This window comes from Strongylocentrotus purpuratus, unplaced genomic scaffold (assembly GCF_000002235.5).
Source record: "Strongylocentrotus purpuratus isolate Spur 01 unplaced genomic scaffold, Spur_5.0 spur5_scaffold_21, whole genome shotgun sequence".
In the NCBI taxonomy this organism is placed as follows: Eukaryota; Metazoa; Echinodermata; class Echinoidea; order Camarodonta; family Strongylocentrotidae; genus Strongylocentrotus; species Strongylocentrotus purpuratus.
The window spans coordinates 19,634,248-19,659,043 of NW_022145607.1; the positions used below are offsets into that span (position 1 = coordinate 19,634,248).

Sequence of the window (24,796 nt, forward strand, 5' to 3'; positions counted from 1 at the left end):
CTCTCTCTCTCTTCATCTGATGTTAATGCACTGAGCCACACCTTACGACTACTGCTTCGCAAATGCTATCGAGACTGCAGTTGACATCGACCATCCTTCAGTCGTCAGAAGCATATCCAAGCAATCAACCATGGTAAGAAATCAAATAAGATATGATTTAAGATTTAAGATACTAGTGCTGGATGTTGATCAAGTCATTTTGGTCGTGATTGCATCTTGCGAGAAGAGCGCGCTAATTATTATGAGCGCGACCTCGATCGGCGGCTCGCAATAAAATGACCTTCGCCATATACTTTCTAAGAATAACTACAAGTGTGCGCTTGCAGAATCTTGCTCCTTTAAATACGGTTCTCTCGATCATTTCGATATTTTACTAGTACATACATCATCATAGCTCGGTATAGTGTTGCATATAATTCCGACGGTCTGCTTTTGTTAACCCGTTGTAACATCTTGACCTGCTTGGCATTTCAAGCATTATCCTATACAATTTGCACTTCATGCATGTATATTCAATGGAGATGTAAAGGATATTCGACATAGTTTTGACAAAATGTAGGAAATACTGAGGTGATGAACAAAAATTATTTCTGTTGCACACACAATGACAGTCATCATAATCATCAATGTACGTGTGCATCTAGCTCTGAATACATTTTGTAGATTATTCTTATTTGGAATCAAATCACCGTTTGTATATTACAATGGTAATTTCAACCTGCTAATTTATTATTCGTCAAAAACAATGATTAGCAGGGTGAAATTGTATTATGGTCCATGGCAAATATAGCCTAGCTTTGCTTTAGACTACATAAGAATGTTGTTTGAATTCATAAAGACTGATGGCCATGATGATTTGGACACTTTTGTTTGTAATCATTTTTAATTGTTGAGAATTAGGGAAAAGGGATTTCGTCAAATTATGCTGTACTATTGTGCACTATAATATCCGCAAGTCTCTAAGAAAAAGTATTATGAATTTTTAATAATAATATTGATAAATAACATTAATTTTGTGCAAATTCCGCCTTCATGTTTTGGAAGTTAATTCTAGTCATCAGGATAAGCCTATTGGGACTCGTCTTAATTACATTATTTTTGTCTTGTCTTTATAACAACCCTTCTTAGCTTTCTAATGATATTCACGTTTTCCTTAATTCTTATCAATTTCTATCAATTTCTATATAGATTATGGATATACGTAGTTTTTGTGTTGCTGTATTTGGGTTTATATCTTATGAAAATTAGTGAAAGGATTGAGGTCTACAGAGGCATGGAGATGTGCCCCCCCCCCCAACAAAACAAAAATGGCATAGAGAGAGGGGGGGGGGGTAAAGAAAGTGACACGGCTGCCAAAGTCATCAATGATTTATTATTTAGTAGTGGATCCCACTCGGTCAAAGTGAAATTTAAAATACTAAATTTATTTTGGAATCATGCCTTTAGTACCCCCCCCCCTTCCCAATGGCCAGACTTAGACTACACCATTGTATAGACTTGTTTTTAGGTTTTTATTTAGAAAGAAAAATTAAAAGGCAAAATGTTCACTTATCAAATAAAATATATATATATATATGTATAATTATGATCTAAAACATTCGCATTGATATTTACATGCAAATCAGATCATTAACATTGACTAGTGAGGAAAACTAATGGTAAAATAGGTCAACACTGCAGCCTTCCTAAATCTAATTCATATCAGTGTGTTCTCAGTGCATGCTTAACTTGCTGAATTTCTTACATTTTCTGTGCATGTAGGCCTACTACATTAACAAATATTGTATGAATGTTACATTAACGCGCGTGAATATAATTATGCAGGACTATAGGTTTGAAAATATGATCATAATCAATAAACTAAATCAAATTTTGAAAAGTCGAATCAAATATGATAAAAAATTGCATGTAACATAGGTTCTAAAACATCCACATTGATAATGATATGCCTCAACAGTGGCCATGGTAGAGTCTAGACATGTTAGGCAAACATTATAGCCAACTGCTGGGACAATGTACTAATGCTTGCACTTCAAACCGTAACCGTTCAGCTCGGTTGAGATTGGTGGCGACACCAAGATATGAGCCCGACCCCCCCCCCCCTCCAGTGTCATCATCAAAGTCTTTGTTTGCATGATTGTGGTCATATCCAATCGTTCATACATAATATGGCCGCATTCGGCTTTTTTAGGTGCTATCCATGCAAAATGTAGTGTCCCAACCAACCGCCCCATACCCCCTAAAAAAAACAAGAAAAGAAAAAGGGGTCAAGTTGGTTATTGCATGTTCCAACACAATTTTATAAGTTTTTCGACGGTATGAAAATCTGTCAAATTGTATCCCGAAAGTATGCAATGTTCTCCTAGTAATCATTATGATAAAGATAAGAATAGTAATAAATATAATGACAATAATAATAATGATAATGATAATGATGATGATGATGATGATGATTATAATAGAAAATTAAAAATATAGTAATAATAGTGATAGATATTTATGATGTAAAAAAAAAAGTGCTGAAGCACATACAAACAAGATAGAAACAACAACGACAACAACGGGAATGATTTTTTTTTTTTTAATGCTTAAGCCGTATTTATAAATTGAAAATAAAACACAACGCATAACATATTTACAATAATATCATATCATTAAAGTAAATGGATGTAGGCCTATACAGAACACGGTACAACACATGACAACACAACACAAAACAGCACAACACAAAGATATCGCCTCACTCCACATGCTCTATCAGAAAACTGAGACTTGACTCGTCAAGGAGAGGCTCCCCTGAAATGCAGTAATATTATCAATAGAATAACATAATTGACAATATGAAGTATACAATTTGTTAAATGCCAGGTGACCAAAATTCTACATGAAAGAAAGTGACCATTTCCTATATAGTATGGGAGCCCAATTTACCATTCTTCTGCTATTTTATGTTCAATTTTCTGTTTTATTTTTACAAAAGAAAGGAAATCCTGGAAATGTAAATTCTACCTCTAAAGATTTACAGCGAATAATGTAAAGTTTGAAGCACAGGAATAAAAAACAAAACAATAAATACACCATGCCTGCCACCGATATCAATACCAAATGTATGAGCGAACTCAAAGTACAATGTTGTCTCCTTCGTCATATTATCAATATAATCTGCAAGCTTTTTCCATATTGAAGTAACCACTGTGTATTTACAAAATATATGAATCAAGGCTTCAGGAAGCCCCTGACAGAAATAACACAAAAAACTATCCCTTCTTCCAATTTTCAACAACGGGAATGAGTTGTATTAAAAGGCACAAAGTCATTGACACTTCGAAGGCAAATGTCATTCGCGCCAATATAGCTGCAGTCCCACGATTTTAGAACATTACACTGCATCTCATAACATAATGATGTCTCATTCAAGAGATCAAATCCCGTGGACGTATGAATTTTCTCGGCATCTGGTGGAAAATCAACATTTTTAAACGCATCAGCCATCAGCAGGCTGGGTTCAGCAAAAATTATGTAAAAGGATGAGGTAGTGGGAGAGAGAGAAAGAGAGAGAGAGAGAGACAGAGAGAGAGGGGGGGGAGAGAAAGACAGATATAAAGAGAAAGAGAGAGAGAGAGAGAGAGAGAGAGAGGGGGAGAGAGAGAGAGGGGGCACACTAACTTTAAGGAGGGAGTTTCACATAATTATAAAACAAATAAAATTAAGATAAAATGCACGCTTTGATGTACGTAGGCACGATTTTAGGATTATAGGCAAAACATAGATATATTTATTTATTTTCAAGAAGACTAATGCAAGGAATACATGGTATGGAAATATAATGATAATGCTGGCACGAAACAGAACTACTATGTATTACTCCTTTAGCTTCATAATCAAACAGGTCGCTATGACAAACGAAATTCAATGAATATTGTAAGATGCATGTATATGTGTAATTGCAACATAAACATAAATGTGTATAATTTCAGCAATTCGTCGATGTCGGGGTATCCGTTCTTTTAGCTACTAAGTATAGACTTTTACTAGTATTTGGAATCCACTGTGAGTAGGAAGTCATATGCTGTTAGTAGTGTATGCTGAAGATAGGTAGGAGTGAGGTAGAGAGGGGAGAGGGGGAAGAGGAAGTGTGAACGATAGAAGGGGATACAGAGAGAGAGAGAGAGAGAGAGAGAGAGAGGAGGGGGTTAAGATTGAAAGAGGAAGGGCACAGAATAAGAGAGTGAGAGAAAGGGATATCGAGAAAAGGGGAAGAAAGCAAAAAGAGAGAAATGTCAGTACTATACACCAAATCCTCTCCTCCGCTCAGCATCTTCTGGATGTTGCGGCATCTCATTATGAATAGCAGGTGACTCATCTACTGGATCGCATCCCGTGATGAAATACGACCAAGATTGAGATGGAGAAGGCATGAGTTAACAGTGCGCTTCGTCATCATCCCTCTCTATACAAGTCATGTAGTATGTGCTCCGTCCAGACGTTACTGTAACGTAATTCAGCTATAGACATTACTGCATTTCTATTATTTCAATCTCCTGACCTTTCCGAACCCTATAGAGTACCGAAGCTGTGACGTCATAAAAATCAATTTTTAGAATTTCTCAATTTTTTTCTTCATTTTCCGAAAGAGCATCAAAAATAATGTCCAAATGTCGAAAACCAATTGAATATGTTAAGTAATGGCTGAGATATGACCATCTGAATATAATATGTCCTATGGGAACTCAGTGTTATATGCTCTGGCTCCTAGTGGTTAGGAGCCAGAGCATATAACACTGAGCTCCTATGGGGAGTATATTTATTCAGATGGTCATCTCAGACAATACTTAACATATTCAATTGGCTTTCAACATTTGGACATTATTTTTGATGCTCTTTCGGAAAATGAAGAAAAAATTGAGAAATTCTAAAATTAGATTTTTTATGACGTCACACTTCACCACTCTATATCCATTTTGGAAAGCCACCCAAAGTGCTTCTATTTATATTGGTTAATAGCAAGATATACTCACAATTCTAAGTTGCCCACGATGCTAAAGATGCCCACTAGAAATGTTCAATCTTTAAGCAACAAAATAAAGTGCTATGAACGGTAATTGACAAGCCAACAGGCTTTGCAAAGGATTTTATCAAAGCCAGGTGACAATTCTGCTCTATGATTTGTATACGTTCAACGATGTAATACGACTTTTCTTTAATAATGTATCAATCATAGTATTTGTCACGCTTTAGAAATTACTAACTCTAATCAATAAGGTAAACCAATGAAGAAGACAAAAGTGAAAAAAATCAGAGTTAACCTATTGTTATCGCCCCTACCCTTTTCCTCATTTTGTTTTGGGTTTATTCCTGTAAAATGTATATTAACGCAGGTGGAATCAAGTAAACCAACATTTGAAATACATCCGATTCTTAATCCATTGAACAGAAATGAAATCTCATTACCCCGTGGTATTATGACTCTAGCCAATACTAGACATCGCCTTCGACGCCAAAGCTCTAATTGAAACCATTCAGAGTCATGTTCCATTCACGATTGTTCCATTCATATCACGAATGGAAACTAATCAGAAAATCCACTTTAATTTTAAATATCATATCAAAAGTGAATATCAATGAAAGAAGAGACAAGCCTCTAATTGCTGAAAATGACGCGTTTGTCTATTTGCAAAAAACCATGAATATTAATTCAGAATTGGAGTAAGAACTTAAATCGCCGAGGGATTAAAGGTACACGTAGATTATTTTCAGCACTTCACATTAATATTTTCTATCTTGCAAAACACAGATAAGACTAGTGAGCATGCTCAGAGTCCTTTGTTCCGTGTTTGTACCCACCCTGCTTTTCACCCCTACTTGTACGTGTTTCCTTACAGGTAAAACGTCTGTATAGTACGCTACCCTGCTTTTTTGTGGGGGGGGGGGGGGTGGTGCATCACGTCTAAATGAGGATTAAGATATGTCTTAAAAGCTTCCAGGAACTCCTGCATATTGGTCTTACAAATACTAAAAATCTGTTGGTAATTATGTGATATTTAGACGCAAAACGAATGAATGGAGGAACACTGTATCTTAGTAATTCTATTTGAATAAGGTATTTCACGAGAAGTGGTTGTAATGGTAGACTACCCTTTGCTGGTATAAGGGCGTGTTCATGCTTAACTTTTTCTGGCCAGAATCAGGCATCTGTTACGCGTTTAGTTTAAAACACGGTTGCGTCCATGCTTACTTTTGTAGAATCACCGAAAAACGGCGATCACGATCGCCGATCGTAAACTCACAAAAAGATGCGTTTACAATTTGTAAACGCGTTTAAATGGGGTCAACGCACTGACCTCTAGTGGGTCTACGTAGCATGCACAGTGAAGGTTTGCGAATGGAAGACCAATTATGGCCACACACGGAGAATTGCCTCGATGAGCCAGAGAAGTAAGCTTGAACAGTACACCGTGGAACTGCGATTACGATGAGCGTTTACGATGAGCGTTACAAATCGCTCATTCTGCCTTCAAAATCAAGCATGAACGCGCCCTAAGACAGTCACGAAACACTGACCTGCACATCATCGCCGGGCTCATTTCAGACAGACAAGACGCGAGGGAAATTAGTTTGGGTCAATATTAAACATTAAGGTTGCGCCTTGAGGCGTGCATAACGCTGATTACGGGGATGGACCTCCAATAATCACTCTAAATCAAACAATTCTAGAATGTAGTTTAGTCATACTCGGTCAACATTTTTAAAAAGAATGGCGAGCGTGTATGTATCGGTTGCGGAAATGTATCGTATTCACATTTCGATTTTTACTGATACAAGCGTTATCAATGAAATAATCTGATACACAGATTGCGTAGAAAATATGAGTACCAATTTGCCTAGTTTTATAAACTTTTATTCAGACTCAACTACGAGAGGATACCCCCCCCCCCTCCTGATATTGCGAAAAGTTCTGTATATTATTATAAGTGCTTAGGTATGATAAGATAATCGGAGAGGGATAGATGGGGTGTGGCGTCTATGAACGATCTCATCATTATATATAACCAAGTGGAAAAAAGCAGAAACGTGTCATAGGTGAATATTATAATGATTATAATAATAGGAGAGGTATCTGCGACAATGGTTATTAATAATAGTTGATGAATAATTTGCTGTATGTATGTCATGTTGAATGCTTTTTTACATCATTTCGAGGCAAGTAATGTGCATTTAAAGTTAAACTTGAGTTCTGGTAAAAAAAGAAAATGAATTTTCACAGAATCTAACGAAACTTACACTGAATGTTCAAGATTACAAATAAATGTCATGTGCCAAACAATTTTGGAAGAAAATGTATACTGACTGAGTAATGAGCATAGAAAGATAAGGAAATCAGGGTAGTACTAGCCCCGACACCATGTGTGTTGTCCCATATACATCTTTCTGTGTAAGTGATTGTTACTTTACCAAGACTCTGCCAAATTTATGATGATTTTGATGACTCCAGAACCTTGCATTACACACCATTACTTACATGCTATATGATCAACTTTTCTGATCCATTCCACACCTTTTCTTTTACAATGCAATCGCATTACCAGAACTCAAGCTTATCTTTAATAACAACATTTATTCCAACATTTTCGCGATTAGGCCTAACAAAAAAAGACAATATGTATACCATGACTGTATAATATATAGATTTATTATATTCGAATTTCTGTTATCGCTTTAAAATATCGGATTCTTCTGTTCTTTTCCTTCTCTCTCTCTCTCTCTCTAGGAAACTAGGAATAATACAGTATAAGGTCAAGAACATCATATTAATAGCTTAAGTATTTAAGAGTTATTACCTCAATACATGCAGACACCGATATGTAGTATGTTATCATAGCAATCATTAGCCCCTTGTAAACTAAACGGGTAACTCCACAAATATATTAAATGCATTTTTACGAAGACATATATTAAACCTAGAATTTTGAAATCAAAGGGCATGTTGCATTATTTTTATGAATTGAAAGTGATTTGAGGAGATTATATCCAGTCAAAAGGTGGAGCGTTACATGAATAGCCGTCCTAACTACCTGGTACACAATAGGGACTTTTAGATTTGCACGTCAACATAGTGGACTGCTACGTGTGACGTCCTTTTAAGGCACTGGCAGTGCCTTATAAGGAGGTCACAATGCCTTAAAAGGACGTCACACGTAGCAGTCCACTATGTCGACGTGCAAATCTAAAAGTCCCTAGTTATTACACACGGACGACGACAACCAAAAACCCTTACCAGCTAACGGCAAGTCCTTTTCTTGTCCGCAGTTTTAATCCCAACCATTTTATGAGCCACACGCACACTGTTTTGGCGGGAGCAGGGGAGACGGAGAAAGAGAGGGGAGATTATTTCTTTTAAAAAAGAATAATGCAACCTTAAATGTACATTTTTACTCAAAGTAGACGATTCCCATGACAACCGGTAATGTGAGCTGACTGCAAGTGTTTGATCAAATTCGGGGTTTCGGGTGGGGGTCAGAGAATATTGTAGGCCAAGTATATACAGTAGGTATACTGGACTTGTACGTAATTGTGGTCGTATTAACAGAACCCGCGGACAATGGGGAAAATAATGCCTTTTCTTTAAAAAAAGAGAGAGGGAGAGAGGGAAAGATAGAGAGAGAGAGAGAGAGAGAGAGAGAGAGAGAAAGAGATAGAGAGAGAGATGAAGGGAACGAGGGAAAGAGAGAAACGCACACACACACACACACACACACACACACACACACAGATGGGTAAGGTGTGAGGGGGTATGGATGGAGGGAAAAGAGAGGGGGCAGCTGAAGAAATCACGTGTAGATATTTTAGTTTTTACTGAGAAAATATTTACTTGTTACTCTGTCACTTCGTTGCACATCTTGATGAAATTTAGCAACAATAAAATTCACGTCCTAATACAGAGTTCTTGCTTCTTCTTTTTTGTTTTTTGTTTTTTTTTAAATCTATGTTCATATAGAGATCGTGTTGAAATAAACAATAATTACTTTGTTCCAGTCTTTGAGCCTTTGTGGTGGGTAGAATCAATGTAAACGCCCACAACAACATTGGCTCCCCATAAAACAACATATACTATTCAAAATTCTGACTGTAACAATATAATGTCTCCACAATCGAGTCCCATTTTATTTCAGCACACTTCTCTCACCTTATCATCCACATCGACTGTAAGGGTGTCAATCAGGGGGGAGAAGGAGACACGACTCCCCCCATGATTTGTCCTAGGGGGGGGGGCATCATATCAAATGTCCCCCCCCCCCCTCTCCCATGTTTTGTCAGAAAAGAAGGGGGACCACCCATTTCTGACTAACGTGCCTTAAATCTCTGCGCATAATAGAAACGAATATGAAAGCGGATCTCCTTGTCGGCAACCCCTTTTAATATTAAAACGCGATATTAAACAACCGTTAACTATAACACATTTGAAGCAGAATTTGAATATAATGATTTGATCCAAGAATTGTACTACATTCCATAAAAAATCACGTGAAACACAATCGAACGCCTTTTCAATGCCAATAAAAAGTAATATCCCAGGAAGTTTTTTATAATATGCATAAGAAAGTATGTCGTAACTATTCTGATATTCTCTCCAATGTATTTACCGAACAAGAAGCCTTTTAGATCTTTATGTATGTTTTCGTCTAACAGTGGTTTTATTCTGTTTGCAATGCAACGAGAAAGAATCTTGTATTGGAAATTGAGCAAAGATATAGGGCGCCAGTATTTAAGTAGATTGCGAGCTTTGATACCTTTAAGTGGTGAAGTTATAATTTCCAAATTTTGAAAATGTGAAAATCTTCCACAATCTTATGCTGCGTTCAAACCCCTCATGAAATAAATCCCTATATCCTTTTATAAAACTGGAAAAACTCTGCAGTAAACCCACAAACAATTTTGCAAATTTCTATAAAGAAAATTTTTCTACCCAACACTTCTACTTTTTCATCTGGAATTTTATGATCTATTTCTTCCAGGTCGTGCAAGATATCTTGAAAATCTGATACCTCTCGTAATCAATAAAGGTCTTCGTAAAATATTTCAAACTTGTTTCTAATTTCCTCTTCCGTATTCAATATTTTATCATTTTTATCAATAAGTTGAATAATTTTCTTTTCTACACTCCTTTGTTTCATAAGATTATAAAAATATTTGGAGAGTTTTTCACTATACTGTAATTCCTGTAGTAGAATACTTTCCTCCATTCTTTTCGTTTTCCTTATTTTATGATGATGCATGTGCTTCTACGGACCTCATAATTTAGGTTGGATTGGTGACAAAGCTTTCTCCTGAATTAGAAATAGGAGCCTATGGTAGCTAATCTTTTTCACTTCCTCTACGCCTTTCTGAAGCTCTAGTTCCCTTGAATTCTGCATACGAGTTTGCAGCCCTTGAAAAATAGTAGCAATCTTATTCTCTCTCCCACATAACACAAACGGGAAAGAGAACTTCTTGCGGTATATGTCATTCTTCTTCTGGATCTCGTTGTACTGTTCATCAGTTAATGAAAATAGACCGGCACTTGTTTGCTCTTGCTTTGACTCCGATGATAGTTTGCCTTGACGCGCAAGCTTACCAGCAAGATCAGGAAAACCTCGCAAGATGGACTGCTTACCTATCATGAAGAAGAAAAAAAGTCGATCTCAATTTCGTTCCATTACTTGTTTATAAGAACAACATAACATGGGAAGACTCCTGGGACCCGTTTCTCAAAGACTTTTTTCAGTGAAAAATGACAAAAATCAGTGACAAATCTGCTGATAACCAATCAGAAGCAAAGATTTCAGTAGCTTATACTGAACAAAAACTGTCATTTGTCACTGATGAAAGCTTTGTGAAAAGGGTCCCTGTTAATGTTTTCTCATATACATGTTTCAACTTTCCGTTACCTTGATTAGATTGTTATCAATGAAAAATGCCACACATATATAATTAATTATGACAAAATTTGCTCATAGCCAATCATAATTATTATGCGAGGATTTCATTGGTTTAGTACAACTATATTGTACCTAGTTATTGATAATAAGTTTTATGAAATGGAGCACCAGGTAGGATGCACAAAGCCATTGTAATGAAATGTGCAATATGCCCTTACGGTGACCACATTGAAAGAAATGCTCCTTATGGAGAGTGGAGATGGTGCACATAGTGTGTGCATGCATGATTTTGAAGTGACAAAAGAATTTAAAAATGTATTTATTATCAAACACTGTAAAACAAGATTATTTCTACTGCTACTAACTTTCATCACAAAACATGGTAAAACATGGCAATATTTTCAAAACATCAATACATTTTTGAGTACTAAAAAAAAAATCATCAGAAAATATAGATCTTCAATTACAATACTGAGACCATTATCACTGGTTTAATTACTAATGGCACAATAACCATGATAGTGGCTGATTGTATCAATATCCAACTTATGAACATACACTGATGACAGATAAATTTACAAATTTCGTTCTAGATTTTGACAGGGGCAGAGAAACAAAAAATTCTCACCAGACTCGGGCAATGAATCCATAACGTCACAGAAGCAACGGTGTAAATGACCAAAGCTCTGGAAAGGTCGATACGACCAGACTGCTCCGGCTATTAATCTACCTTGCTCAACTATGTTCTTGAAATTCTCAATAAATTCCTCCCACTCTTGCTGGTTAACAGCTTCAACGGTGAATTTCTCTGCCATTGTCGATGAAGGCTTCCGACTCTTCTGAATATGAAAGATTATGATTTAAAAATAGTTTATTCAATAATTTCATTAAAAACATCCAAAGATAAACAAACATATCAAATTTACAAAAGACTGTCAATTATATAACATGAGAATAAAACAGGCGGAGAAGACCGGAAGAAGAAGAAAACTAAAAATCTAAACATGTTCATTAATGAAAGTATTTGGAGACAGATTTGTCACTGATTTTTGTCATTTGTCATTGAAAAAAGGCTTTGTGTGTGTGTATTGGGTTTTTACAGACGTGTATCAATCAGATATGATTATTATTTACGTCTGGGGACCGCGCGTCACCATCCGAAAGACGTGACTCAGCTTCGAACCTGCGTCCTTGGCTGAATCAGTTTGTAACTTCCACTTTTAGCTGGATTACAGGCGCACGCCACTAGGCTTTGTGAAACGGGTCCCAGGTTTTTAAATAGCATCAACTTCACATTTGAACGCTCATGCCGTCATGCATGCATATTACTGTACACCGTCCATATTATACAGACCACCGGCGTACTGGTGGGGGGGGGGGCAAGCGCCCCCAAATAAAATATGTTTTTTATAGTCACAATGGGCCTTAGGGGCCACTAACAGTAACACTAGTAGACAATTCCTTTCCAGAAGCTACTGCGTCTAGCGACGCCCCTGATAACAACACAGTTTATACACTCGAGATAATTTGTGCAAGTACTACAGGTAAAATACCGGACCACCGCCTTTTTGCATTGTGCAGCAATGAAGCATCTACAACGCAGGGCCGTAGCCACAGTTTGATGTTTTGTTTTGTTTTGTTGTTTTTTTTTGTTTTTGTTTTTGTTTTTGTTTTTTTTTTTTGGGGGGGGCACATTCATGTAATTGATCGACGTCCTGGGGAGGGGTCTAAAAAAGTTCAACCGATCTTGGAAATTTGGGGTGGCACGTGCCCCCCCCCCCCCCCCCCCCCCCCCCTGGCTACGGGCCTGCTACAACGTCTCACGACGTGACAGATCACTTTTAACCAATCAGAAGGCCTCGTTTTTTCCAGGAAGTGCCGGTAGACATTAATGCGCCAAGTGTGGTTCTCAAATTGCAAAAGATCCCTACTCTTGGAGGGGTAGCAGAAAGCAATTTTACGTCATATTACTCCAGGAAGTGCCTGAAAATGCGTCTAATGTGGTTCTAAAATTGCAAATGCTTCATATGCTGGGAGGGGGTCAGACCCACCCCCGCTTGGTCGCTCCGCTCCCCCGCCGCTAAAGCCTCGCTCTGTCGCTTCATCGTTTTACATATATTTCACCTCCATGCCATTTTGTGCCCCCCCCCCCCCTGGTAAGAATTTCCTGGATCCGCCACTGATGCCCATACCCCTTGAGCTTCGGGGGCTCCACCCCTTGACCCCCGCCAGGGCTTGCCCCTAGACCCCACTTTGAAAAACGTTCAGCGGGACCTGCATGTAAGAGGGGGGTGATGCGGATTTTTTTTTTGTCTCCCCCCCCCCCCCCCCAAAAAAAAAAAAAAAAAAAAATATTTTTGCTCATTACGCCACTAGTACACAGACCCTATTCCAGGTTAAAAGTAGCCAATAGAAATTAACGTGCTGTTGAATTCACATTTTTTAGAAAAGTATTACCAATCGATTTATCAAAGAAACTCAATGATACTGTATTGAAGTTCCTTCGTTCAAAATACAGAAAGGCCTACATATATTTATATTTTTAAATTTATATTGATTGACTTTGCATGGTACAGAAATAACTTAAGATTTATGTATTTTTTCGCCCCGCATGGTTGTTTTGAATACATAAAGTACACGCGGTACGTGTTGAAATAGTTTGACATGTCAAGTTGCAGAATTTGGCATCGATGCAAGGCACTGGAATAATGCTTCACAAAAAGTGTTCTTTTCCGTTAGGGTACAGGTTCATACAGTGGCGTACGCAGGATTTTTTTCAAGGGGGGGGGGGGGTTAAAATCAAAAGGGGGGGTTTTCCAAAAAAACATACATAAAACATACACATAAAAAAAACATACACATAAAAAAAACTCGAGGGGGGGGGGTTAACCCCAAAACCACCCCCTGCGTACGCGCCTGGGTTCATACGCGCCGGAAGCGGGGTTTACAGGGGGTAAAATGCATTTTCGCGCCCCCTTCCCCCCCCCCCCCAAAAAAAAAAAACGAAGAAAAAAAAAACGCCCCCGATGAAAAAAAAATAATAAGCAATAAAGGAGTAAAAATGGTTTGTAAAAGAAAATAATAAAACATGAATTGAATCACATAAAAATTATATTCCATTCAAAGAAAAGGAGAGCAAACAGGAATTAAATTGTCTCACTTTTTTGAAAAAGTATGTTAAAGAGAAAAAGAAAGAAAGAGAGAAAGAAATGAGTTATCAAAATATGCTCATCTGACCATAATTAAATGCCTAAAACCCCTGAGCTTCATGGGGCTCAACCCCCTGGACCCCACGCCAATTATTGACCTGCCAGTGTCACAAATAAGGTATCTAAATATGCTTATCTGACCGTAATTAATGCCTAAAACCCCCTGAGCTCCGCCCCAGGACCCCACGCCAATTTATGCCCCACTCGCTTCGCTCACTACACTCTACCTGATCTTTTATTTATTTTTTATTTATTTATTTCGCATATTTATACAGGGTATCTCATTCAAATTAAAAGCTGGTCTTCCATAAAGCCCTGTCTCAATTAAAATACACATATATATACAAATTCTCAAAACAAAATCATACATATAACTACAGTAGGAAGAAAAAGACAACAAATTGAAATAAATAAAGCATATAAACATCAAAGCACAATGATAAACAAGTAAAACCAGTGGCGGATCCAGGATTTGCCGATAGGAGGGGGGGGGGGGGCCTAAACTTTGAAAATCGCGCCGACCAAAATTTCGTCCACTTTTTGAGAAAAAATTTAAGAGAAAATTTCGCAACGACTTAGCCGGCCGCTGAATAAGTGGGGGGGGGGGGGGGGGGGGGGGAGTGAGCATTATTCTTTTTCTTCATTTTTGCCCTCGGGAATTCGCTTTTTCGCTGAGTGGGGGGGGGGGGGGTAGTGTGGATAGTGTGGTACCGTGGATCCGCGCCTGAGTAAGACTAAAAATATGAAATAAGTTACGATTAAAAAAAAAACCTGATCTTTCATGTTGCCTTGCTTTGTAAAAATACAAATAGATATGCAAAATGTTTACATATTTAATAAAATGAGAGAAAAAAAAAACAGAGTGTAACATCAAATACGACAACAAATATATATAGTAAAGGTAAGACCATATTAAAGGTAAATAATGATACAATATAAGAATTTAAAATTACCTTTGTATTAAAAAACAGGAAGTGAGACACCACTTATATAATATTGTAAAAGGGCAAGAAAGGTCAGATTTTACAATGTTCTGCAAGATAGAGGATTCATGATAAAAATGACAGAGAACCTATAAATCTCCCAGATCCAATTTAGTAGATACAAATTTAAAATGAGTTTGAGAAAAAAACAATAATACTCGGCCACTTTGCAAAACTTTTCGCGGGTGTGCAACGTAACGTAAAAGTGGTGGTGATGCAGATTTGTATTCTGCCCTCCAAATATTGTTGCTCATTACGCCACTGCCCCGGAAAGGTGAGCCGCCCTGTAATGTTTGCCCCCTACACCCCCCCCCCCAATCCTGCCTTGGACCATCGCCCATGTAGATGATAAAAGAACATTTCTCTCCATCTACGAGGCGATATTTACGGCCAACGACATGCAGCAGCACAATCATAATTCGTGCATATAAAAAAGGCATGCATCGTTTACTAGATTGTGCTTCCTCGGTACAGTTTCGGTCCCTTTCTTGTATTTTTTTAGACAATGTTGTGTCCGGGACTCCGGGATCTTCTCAGCTGGGTGACATAAAATAAATTGTCTCAACTCAAACACAACAGAACTACAACTTGTCATTTAGTTATGATCATTTTCTAATTTGTTTTGAAATTAAAAACAACCATTTAACACAGCACAAGATGTTTCAGGAAGTCATGTGTATGCATGCTGTGCATCATGACATATCTTGGAACTAATTCAAAATGTTGTGAATTATGGTTAAAAGGTTTGTCACATTACTGTTCTATTTGGATTTATAGCACGTATATATGTGGGTTACTTGTACAATATTTGATGTTTGTATTAAAATGAGCAAGATAAAGGCCTATGGCTATATACTATATGAGCTGGTAAAAATGTGACGCGAGTTTCGTTGGCCTAAGAGCCCGGGGGTCTCATGTAGAAATAATATAAGCATGCGTGACCACAGGTTTTGCACACACCCCTAAGCGAGGATTCCTTCGGAAGCCAAAATTCACCCTAACTTTTGGATTTCGCGTGTTTTTTTGACCGAATTCGCACCCTAAACGGGTACTAATATTCCAAAAACGTAAACTCCTAACCAAGTATTGTAATGTTGTAACTCCTTGAGCATTTTGAAGTGCGATAGGGATTACCATTTAAGTTGTTGACAATGTAAAATATATCAAATTGAGCTTCTGATGTAAAATTCACAACGTAAAAAAATATTTCAAAGAGAAGCAATATTAACATCAACCTGTACTCTTCCAAATGGGTTTAATATGCACAGCGATCACGGTGATACTAACGGAATACAGATTTTCTACAATATTTACTTGTACATTTTGAAGGATTATATGCGAGGGAGCAAACTGAGTCCAAAGTTCGACTTGTTTCACATGTGTATTATAGGCAATGACGAGCTTGCAACCTATTTTGATCAAATTACGGTGGGTGAACTTTCAAAAGTCAACGGGACATGAGGGTTCCAATGAAAGAGCTAGTGATAACGTACGTCGGGGTGGATGTGCTTTTCGTTTAAATTTTAAACGATTTTTTGTTGTTGTAACATTCCTTAGGCTAACATGTTAGGCTGCTGACTCTGACGATAGGGGGCGTTGTGAAATGAGACTAAACGGAGCAATATGTATTCACTTCTGAACAACAACAGCAATAATGGTCTGCATCATGGATCTGTATGCATGCATTGTTAGTATTTTACGACACATGTTAGGTTATTACGCCAATTCGGATGTGCTTTCAAGGAATGATGGTGCAATTTCCAATTCAAATTTAACTTTATTCGTGATTAAAACAACAGCAATACTCAGCCCACACACATATCACTTAGGTTTCCCGCTTTATAGTAACATGTTCCAATGATCACGACAAACCCTGTAGACCTAGGCCCCTGCTTGTAATGAATATCAAATCAAAATTAATGTCATATATGTATGGGGTGGTGGCTAGGGAATGCTAATTATTTCGGTCAAATAATCATCAGACCCATTATATTTTTTAGCTGATAAACTCTTATAAAATGCAATCTCTCCCTGGTTCGATAAAGACTGACTCCATTTTTATTTTACTTCAATTAAATAGAATTTATTATCCAGTTATTATCATGGTACCTGCCATTTCATTTGCGATGAATTTAGTTTTATCTATTTGAAAATATTTCATTTTCATTCGCCAATTACAATACATGACTGTGAACTAAAATAAACACTGAAAGTAATGTACCTTATAAACAGAATAACCAATGAAAGAAGACTGTTGCCACTTATAGTATACTAAGGATTGCATTTGACAAATACTCTGTAGTTATTTTATTTGTCGAGTACGTGGAATGATATCATACGTACACTTTTAGAATATTTTTTGGGGGCACATGCCCACATTTTCTCCATTTATTCATACATATTATTATATCAATTCTACCAAAAATAGGTTTAAAGTCTCAACAGAATAGCATCTTCACTGTTGGACCGAAGGGTAGTGAAGAAACAGTCAATGAAAAGTCGTAGTAGGGTTGACTTGCTAATTTATTCTATGTCAACTAATTCCATCACACTTGCTCCGTGAAAACTGTATGAACAAAACATGATAAAGAAAAAGAACAGATTATAAGTAATTGTTCATACAGGCATTTTCGAATACATGTGTATAAATAATATCATCAGTTCGCCTATTAAATGCAGTGATTAATAACAAATGAATTTCTTCTCTTTGTCTCTTATCATTTGTGTATATGCAATTATCTATAAACAATACCTTCACTCAAGTCACGTGACCAATATTCGTGGTAGATAGTTTGAATCACAAAGACTTATTAGCATAACGCATATCAATGACGGCGTCCTTCTTATAGCGGACACGTCATTCGTATCGTTAATATCGTATACCTATTTACGTGCATACAATTAACATTGCCTTACGTAGCACCCTAGCTTACACTCTATATCGTATATATCGTATACCTGTTTTACGTGCATCTAATTTGCATATATATAACGTCCACTACAGCCGTATACGGTATCATACGTGTCCGTGCATACACTAATACTACACACACCATTCATTATCACTTAAGCATATTAGATTACATTCATATCATCATTTCTCATTATTTATACTATTTATACTCGTTATACATTAATATATCGAATTAACGAACCTTCTTGCCTCCTTATTGTTGCAAACGGGTTGGCTTCGTATCAATAACAGGTGTAATTTAGGACAAGATTTCGGTGCGAACATCCAATTCGTTGCTACTGCTATGTCGGAATTAGGAAAGCGTAGATGGCGCTATTTCAGCCCATGACGTAAGTCAGAATACTCCTTTTTGTCAGATAAACTAACTCTCATAAACGATCACATTAACATGGCTCCTTTAAATTAATAATTAATTTACCCCTTTTTAGCTTCATAGAAATGACTTGGATTATTTGTTCCTTATCAACATTAATAGTTCAAAATATATCAATATATGTATACATATAGATCTACATCTCAAAATTTCAATTTCTACTTATCTTGAAACGTACATGATCAATTGCGCATGCAGGAAAACAAATCTTTATTCAAGATTTACAGTTCAAATTGTATCGTGAGATTACTTCATCTCTAGTACAGAGCTTGTACCAAGTATCTTATTACAGCATCTGAGTTAAATTAAATTTAACCGCGAGTCTCAAACACTCAGACCTTGCAACTCACCATTTATGACTAGCAATTAGCTGTATTTGCAAGTACTGGATTTAGAAATCGAGAAAATAACCTGGATCAACTCTCAGTTCAAATACTCTGCATGAATTTACGTTGCAAAAGGGGGGTTTCAATTCAGGTTCACATCTAATGCTCATTCATGTATACAATACATACAAGCATAATGATGAAATTGAACTGAAATACCCTTTAAATACATTCTTATAAGTGCAATCACATTGTAATTTTTTGCAAGGTAATTAATGCGATAAAATGAGGTATATCAACTTAATTTCCGTTTTCTACAAATATAGTTGTCATATGCTCGATCTTCCAATTTGATAAGATTACATTTTTTCAAACAGAGAACAAAAAACAAACAGCAATAAAGGTCATTACAGCTCATTCGGAAATGTCGTCAATCCACAAAAAGAGTTCTTGTTGTTGTTCAATCAGATCAATTAGTTCAAGAGTTTACTCAGTTCAATTAGACTTCATTTCAGCTGATGTGCGTCTGTAGTTACAGTTCCAGCATAGTCTTTGTTACAGACCAATTACAGATATTCTTGGTTCTAAAACTTCAATTAGATTATTTGACTAGTCTTATTCTAGACTTTCAGATTTTGCGGGTAATTCGAATTTTGGATAGTCTTATGTTCAGACTTCTATATTTACTTAAATCTATCAAAACCTATTTGTGAGGGATATTAATTACCTTACAGTATTCAAGGCTCCTTGGTCGGGAATCCGTCCTGGTCTTCACGCGGAAGCAGCAAAACCAGTTTGTGTATCGGACGCTCTAGTTCTTTCACAGGTCCTTTACGCTTACCGCTGTCGTCAAGTTCGGAGTCACCCTTTACGAGCTTCACTTTACGAATGAGTCCATCGGTAGAAGGAAAGACCTCGCTTATCCTTGCTAGGGACCATTGATTTCGTGGCAAGTTCTCGTCTTTCATGATGACGATATCCCCAATCTTAGCATCCCGACGGGGCCGAGTCCATTTCTGGCGTGTCTGTAAGTTCTGGAGAAACTCCTTTCTCCAACGATCCCAGAACTCGTTGATCAGATGTTGTACCCTCCTCCAACGCTTTCTGGAGTACAAATCAGCGTCCTGAAAATTGCCTGGTGGAGGAAGTAAGACTTTCGACTTCATGGTTATGAGATGATTTGGCGTAAGAGGAGCCAAATATGTTGGGTCGTTCAGGTCAGTCACAGTCAGCGGCCTGCTATTGACAATTGCAGCCGCTTCATACATCAGTGTTCTCAGTGATTCATCATTGAGTTGTCTACTCGATTGATACAGCAAAGTTTCAAGCACTCTCCTGGCAGATCTTATTTGGCGCTCCCATACCCCACCCATATGGCTTGCCGCGGGGACGTTGAAAGTGAACTGTACGTAGTCACATCCTTCTTTCATTAGAGTGCCTTTGACATGTTCGTGATTCATTTCTGACCACGCTTTCCTTAACTCTGCTTCTGCGCCAACGAAGTTCGTTCCCCTGTCGCATCTCAGTTGACGTATTGGACCCCTCAGAGCAGCAAAGCGACGATATCCCTGAATGAATGAGTCTGTAGTCAGACTATTGAGTGTCTCAATATGCACGGCTCTCGAAGGCATGCATGTGAAGAGGAGTCCATATCGCTTCATCTCCTTTCTACCTTCCTTTATCACCCATGGGCCAAAGCAGTCGATGCCACAGTAAGTGAAAGGTGCTGCAGGTAACACACGGTCAGACGGTAGATCAGACATCTTCTGTAATTGTGCGGGACTACGTAGCCTATTGCATATGACACATTTTCGTATGAAATTGGCCACTCGATTACTGCTTCCAAGAACCCAAAATCCATTCTCTCTTATCTGGTTCAATGTCATGCCTCTTCCTTGATGAGCAGTCAACTCATGACAGTGACGTATCACAAGGTCCGTTACGTGGCTTCTTTGTGGGAGAATCAGGGGATGCTTTCTGTCATATGAGTCGTCTCCCCTTCGAATTCTTCCTCCAACTCTTAGAATTCCCTTTTTATCCAGGAAAGTGTCAAGTCCATGGAGACGACTTTCTTTCTTTATTTGACATCTTCTCTGCCTGTCATTCAGATCCTGTTTCCTCTGGATTGACTTCAGGATTTCTATTTCTTCCCCAAAGGCTTCACTCTGGACGTGTCTCAGTATCTCAGTTTCTGCCTGTTGTAGATTCTGCACCGAGACTTTGCCTTGGGAAGTTGAGTCATCATTTGCCTGTCTTGTACGTTTTCTTTGACAACGTTGTTTCAGTCTTGTGATGAACAGCAGACAATAAGCCATCGCCCTCTTTGCTCTATACCATGTCGGGAATCGGTCTAGGCGACTCAGATCAAACTTGGAGTCACCCATTACAGTCGCGTTCACCATAGACTTCTTCACCTCGGGGTCACCTGGTGAAACCTCGAATTCCTCCTGATCATCAGCGCGAGGAACCGTCTCTTCCCATAGAAAATCTGGGCCAGTGAACCAGTTCGAAGTGATGAGTTGGTCAACGGTAAACCCTCTGGAAGCTCCATCTGCTGGATTGTCCTGTGTTCGAACGTGCTTCCACTGCGATGATTCTGAGTGTTGTCTGATCTCACAGATCCTATTTGCTACGAACACATGAAACCGCTTCGATTCATTGTTTATGTATCCAAGTACCACATTGCTGTCTGTCCAGTAGATATGCTCAATGTCCTCCAAGGCTAACTCTCGCTGAAGAAATGTGCTCACCCTAATGGAAACAACGGCAGCTGATAGTTCCAAACGGGGTATTGTTACTGCCTTGAGTGGGGCAATCCTGGACTTTGCCATCACCAGGATACAGTGGACTCTTCCCTCTCCATTCTTAATTCTCATGTATGAGCATTGGCCGTATCCCTCGGAACTAGCATCGGAGAAGTGGTGCATCTGCATGGTCGTAACCTCACCGAAGTCTGCAGGTTTGTAGCATCTCTGTATTGATAGGGAGTCAAGATTATGCAGATCAGTTGTCCATTTCTCCCATCTTTCTCTGAGATGATCTGGCAGGGGGTCGTCCCAATCAGCAGACATCTTACACAGCTCTTGCAGAATCTGCTTACCAGGTAAGACAATCGGGGCTAGTAATCCCATAGGGTCATAGATCGACATCACGGTTGACAGTATTCCGCGCCTGGTTAGAGGTCTGTCATCGAGTGTGACTCTGAATTGGAACGTGTCAGATTCCACACACCATTGCACCCCAAGTGCTTTCTGCAAAGGAAGCTTATCCTGTAGGAGATTAGTCTTGGTAGTGCCCTTTGCTCTATCCTCTTCCGGAACTGTTTCCAGCACTTCTTGGGTGTTTGAGATGAATTTGTGCAAGTGGAGGCCTCCTTTCTTGCACATCTCTCTGGTTCTCGAGATCAGATTCTTGGCCTCTTCTTTGGTAGGAACAGATATTAGCCCATCGTCCACGTAGAAGTTATGATGTACAAAGTTCTTTACATCCTCTCCAAATTCAATAGCATGGTCGCTGGCAATCTGTTTCAAACAAAAGTTTGAGCATCCTGGAGACGACGTCGCCCCAAACAAATGGACAGTCATTCTTAGCTCATGGGGCTGTTGCAGAAAGTCTCCATCCTTCCACCACAAATACCGTAGGTATTTCCTATGATCTTCCTTCACCTTGAATTGGTAGAACATCTCACGTATATCGCAACAAAATGCGATTGGTTCCAGTCTGAACCTGCAAAGTACTCCCACTAGTGTGTTAGTCAGATCTGGTCCAGAAAGAAGCTGCTTGTTGAGAGATTCCTTTCCAAATTCTGCACTGCAATCAAACACAACTCGTAACTTGTTGGGTTGTACTACCCCATGATGGGGAATGTACCATGCTTGGCCGTTCTGCTTGTCATATTCTGGTACACTTTCAGCATATCCTTTCTCCAAGAGAGCATCCATCTTTTCCGAGTATTTCTGATGATACTCAGAGTCTCTTTGAAACTTTCTCTTTAGATGACTCAATCTCCTTTCCGCCATGAATCTGTTGTTGGGAAGGTTGACGACATCTTCTTTAAAGGGAAGAGGAGTCTCGTAATGACCATCATCTGTGATATGGACATTCTCCGACATGATTCTCATAAATCTTGTATCATGTTGCGAAAATGGTACCTCACTTCTGCTCTCTGAGAAATCTCTTTCCATCAGCTTCAGCACAGACGAAGGGCTGATCTCTTCTTTGATTGTAACGTTGTGAGTGAACGTTACTCTCTTCTTGATGGACATGTCTCTTTCAGCTAGTTCAGCGGGTATTTCACGTGCTGTCAAGCGATGACTGTGGCCAACGTGATCATCGGGGTTGTAGTGCTGTTCATCTTGACTTGTAACACCCACTATGCTCCATCCCAAGTCAGTTTTCATTCCAAATGGACCGTCATCGTCTTGGGAGGGAATCACATCTCGAGGAGTCAGAGCTCTTCCACAATCATAGCCGATCAACAATCCTATTTCACAGTGCTTCAGAGGCAGAAGTTGGTCAGCAATTGGAACCAAATGTGGGAAAGAGCGAGCTACTTCAGGAGTGGGGATGTGTTCTCTGTTGGCTGGCATTATGTCTCTAGTGTATGCAGCTGGAAGGTGTATCACCTTTTCACTGTTAAAGGCTCGAGCTGTGAGTCCTTTAATCTTCTCACTTGGAATCCTTTCGTTCTTGGTCGACATTGTAGACAGAAGAAGGTTGACCCTCAGTCCATGAAGTCCTAAGGCATCCTTTGTAGAATTCAATATGAAGGTGGTATCCGATTGAGTATCTAATAGTGCGTATACGAGCCTCTCTTCCTTCATATTCTCATGAGACAGCCAGACTGGCACGATTGCCGCGCTTTTCACATAACTTGTGGCGTTAGAATTAACAAGTGTATGTGAATTTGAAGATTGTATTTCTTCCTGGTTCGATGTCCTTTCCCTTTCTTCTGAAGGTCTTCTGTCAAAGTGTAGTGGCGTAGGATGACGCTTGTTGCACTCTCTGCATGTGCTTCTCACTCGACATTTTTTGGTCAGATGACCTCTCTTGAGACACCCGTAACACAAGCCCTTTTCTCTTATGAACTTCTTCCTCTCGGACATAGGCTGATTGACAAAGGCTTGACAATCCTCAAGGTGATTATGATTTCTACAGAATATACAGAATGATTTCCGTTCTGGCCTCTTTGTCTCATCTTGGATGGAGCTGGTTCTCATAGTTAACGCTCTCATGGATTTTCCTCTGTCCTGTTTCGGTTTGTCCTCCTTCAGGCTACCAATGGACGTGATTGGGTCACATGCAATGTTACTCTCTTCCTCAATGAATGATGAGAAGGTACCGAATGAAGGAAATGTACCATGTGACCTCCTATGCTCATAGACTCGTCGGCTCCATTTAGTAACAAGCCAATCGGGAAGTTTGGATAGGAGTTTCCTATTCTCACGTTCGTCATCTAACTGTCGGAGGTTGCCGATCTTTTCTATTGCTGTTTGGCATTGTCGTAGGTAATCAGAGAATCTACGCAGTCCTCTGGAATCCTTTGTAGGTATCTTTGGCCAGTTATCCAGTCGGTCACGAAATGCATTCGAAATGATGAATGGATCACCATATCTCTGTTCTAGTTCACTCGTAGCTCGATTGTATGCCATATCATTGTGTATCAGAGAAAATCCTTGCACGAGTTCGAGAGGTGGGCCACGTAGATACTTCTTTAAGTAGAAGAATCGATCCCTTGCAGGAATACCTTGATGTTCCATTAAGATGTCGTAGGCCTGTTTCCAACTAGGGTATTGCAGTGGATCCCCAGAAAAGATATCTGGTTCTGGCAGTGGCAAGCGACTAATCTGTAGCTGAGTCAGCAAATTTAACAAGGGTTCTTTAGTCGGCAATTCTGTAGTCGGAACATCTTCAGTTGGCACATCTTTGGTCGGCACATCTTTAGTCGGCACATCATCCTGGCTTTCAAACGAGCATTCATTCACCCATTTTTGACAGGATGATAGTCTTTTCGAT

At 38.8% G+C, this 24,796-nt stretch overlaps 1 protein-coding gene across 1 annotated transcript in view; it reads left to right on the plus strand.

Annotated features, from left to right (window-relative positions):
- LOC115918943 (tubulin alpha-2/alpha-4 chain-like) overlaps positions 1-24,796 on the plus strand; it is a 29,115-nt gene continuing 4,319 nt past the window's right edge. Inside the window, exon 1 of the mRNA XM_030995272.1 lies at positions 1-133. Within this exon, the coding sequence (XP_030851132.1) occupies positions 131-133 (3 nt within the window). The 5' untranslated portion in view covers positions 1-130. The remainder of the gene's footprint in view (positions 134-24,796) is intronic.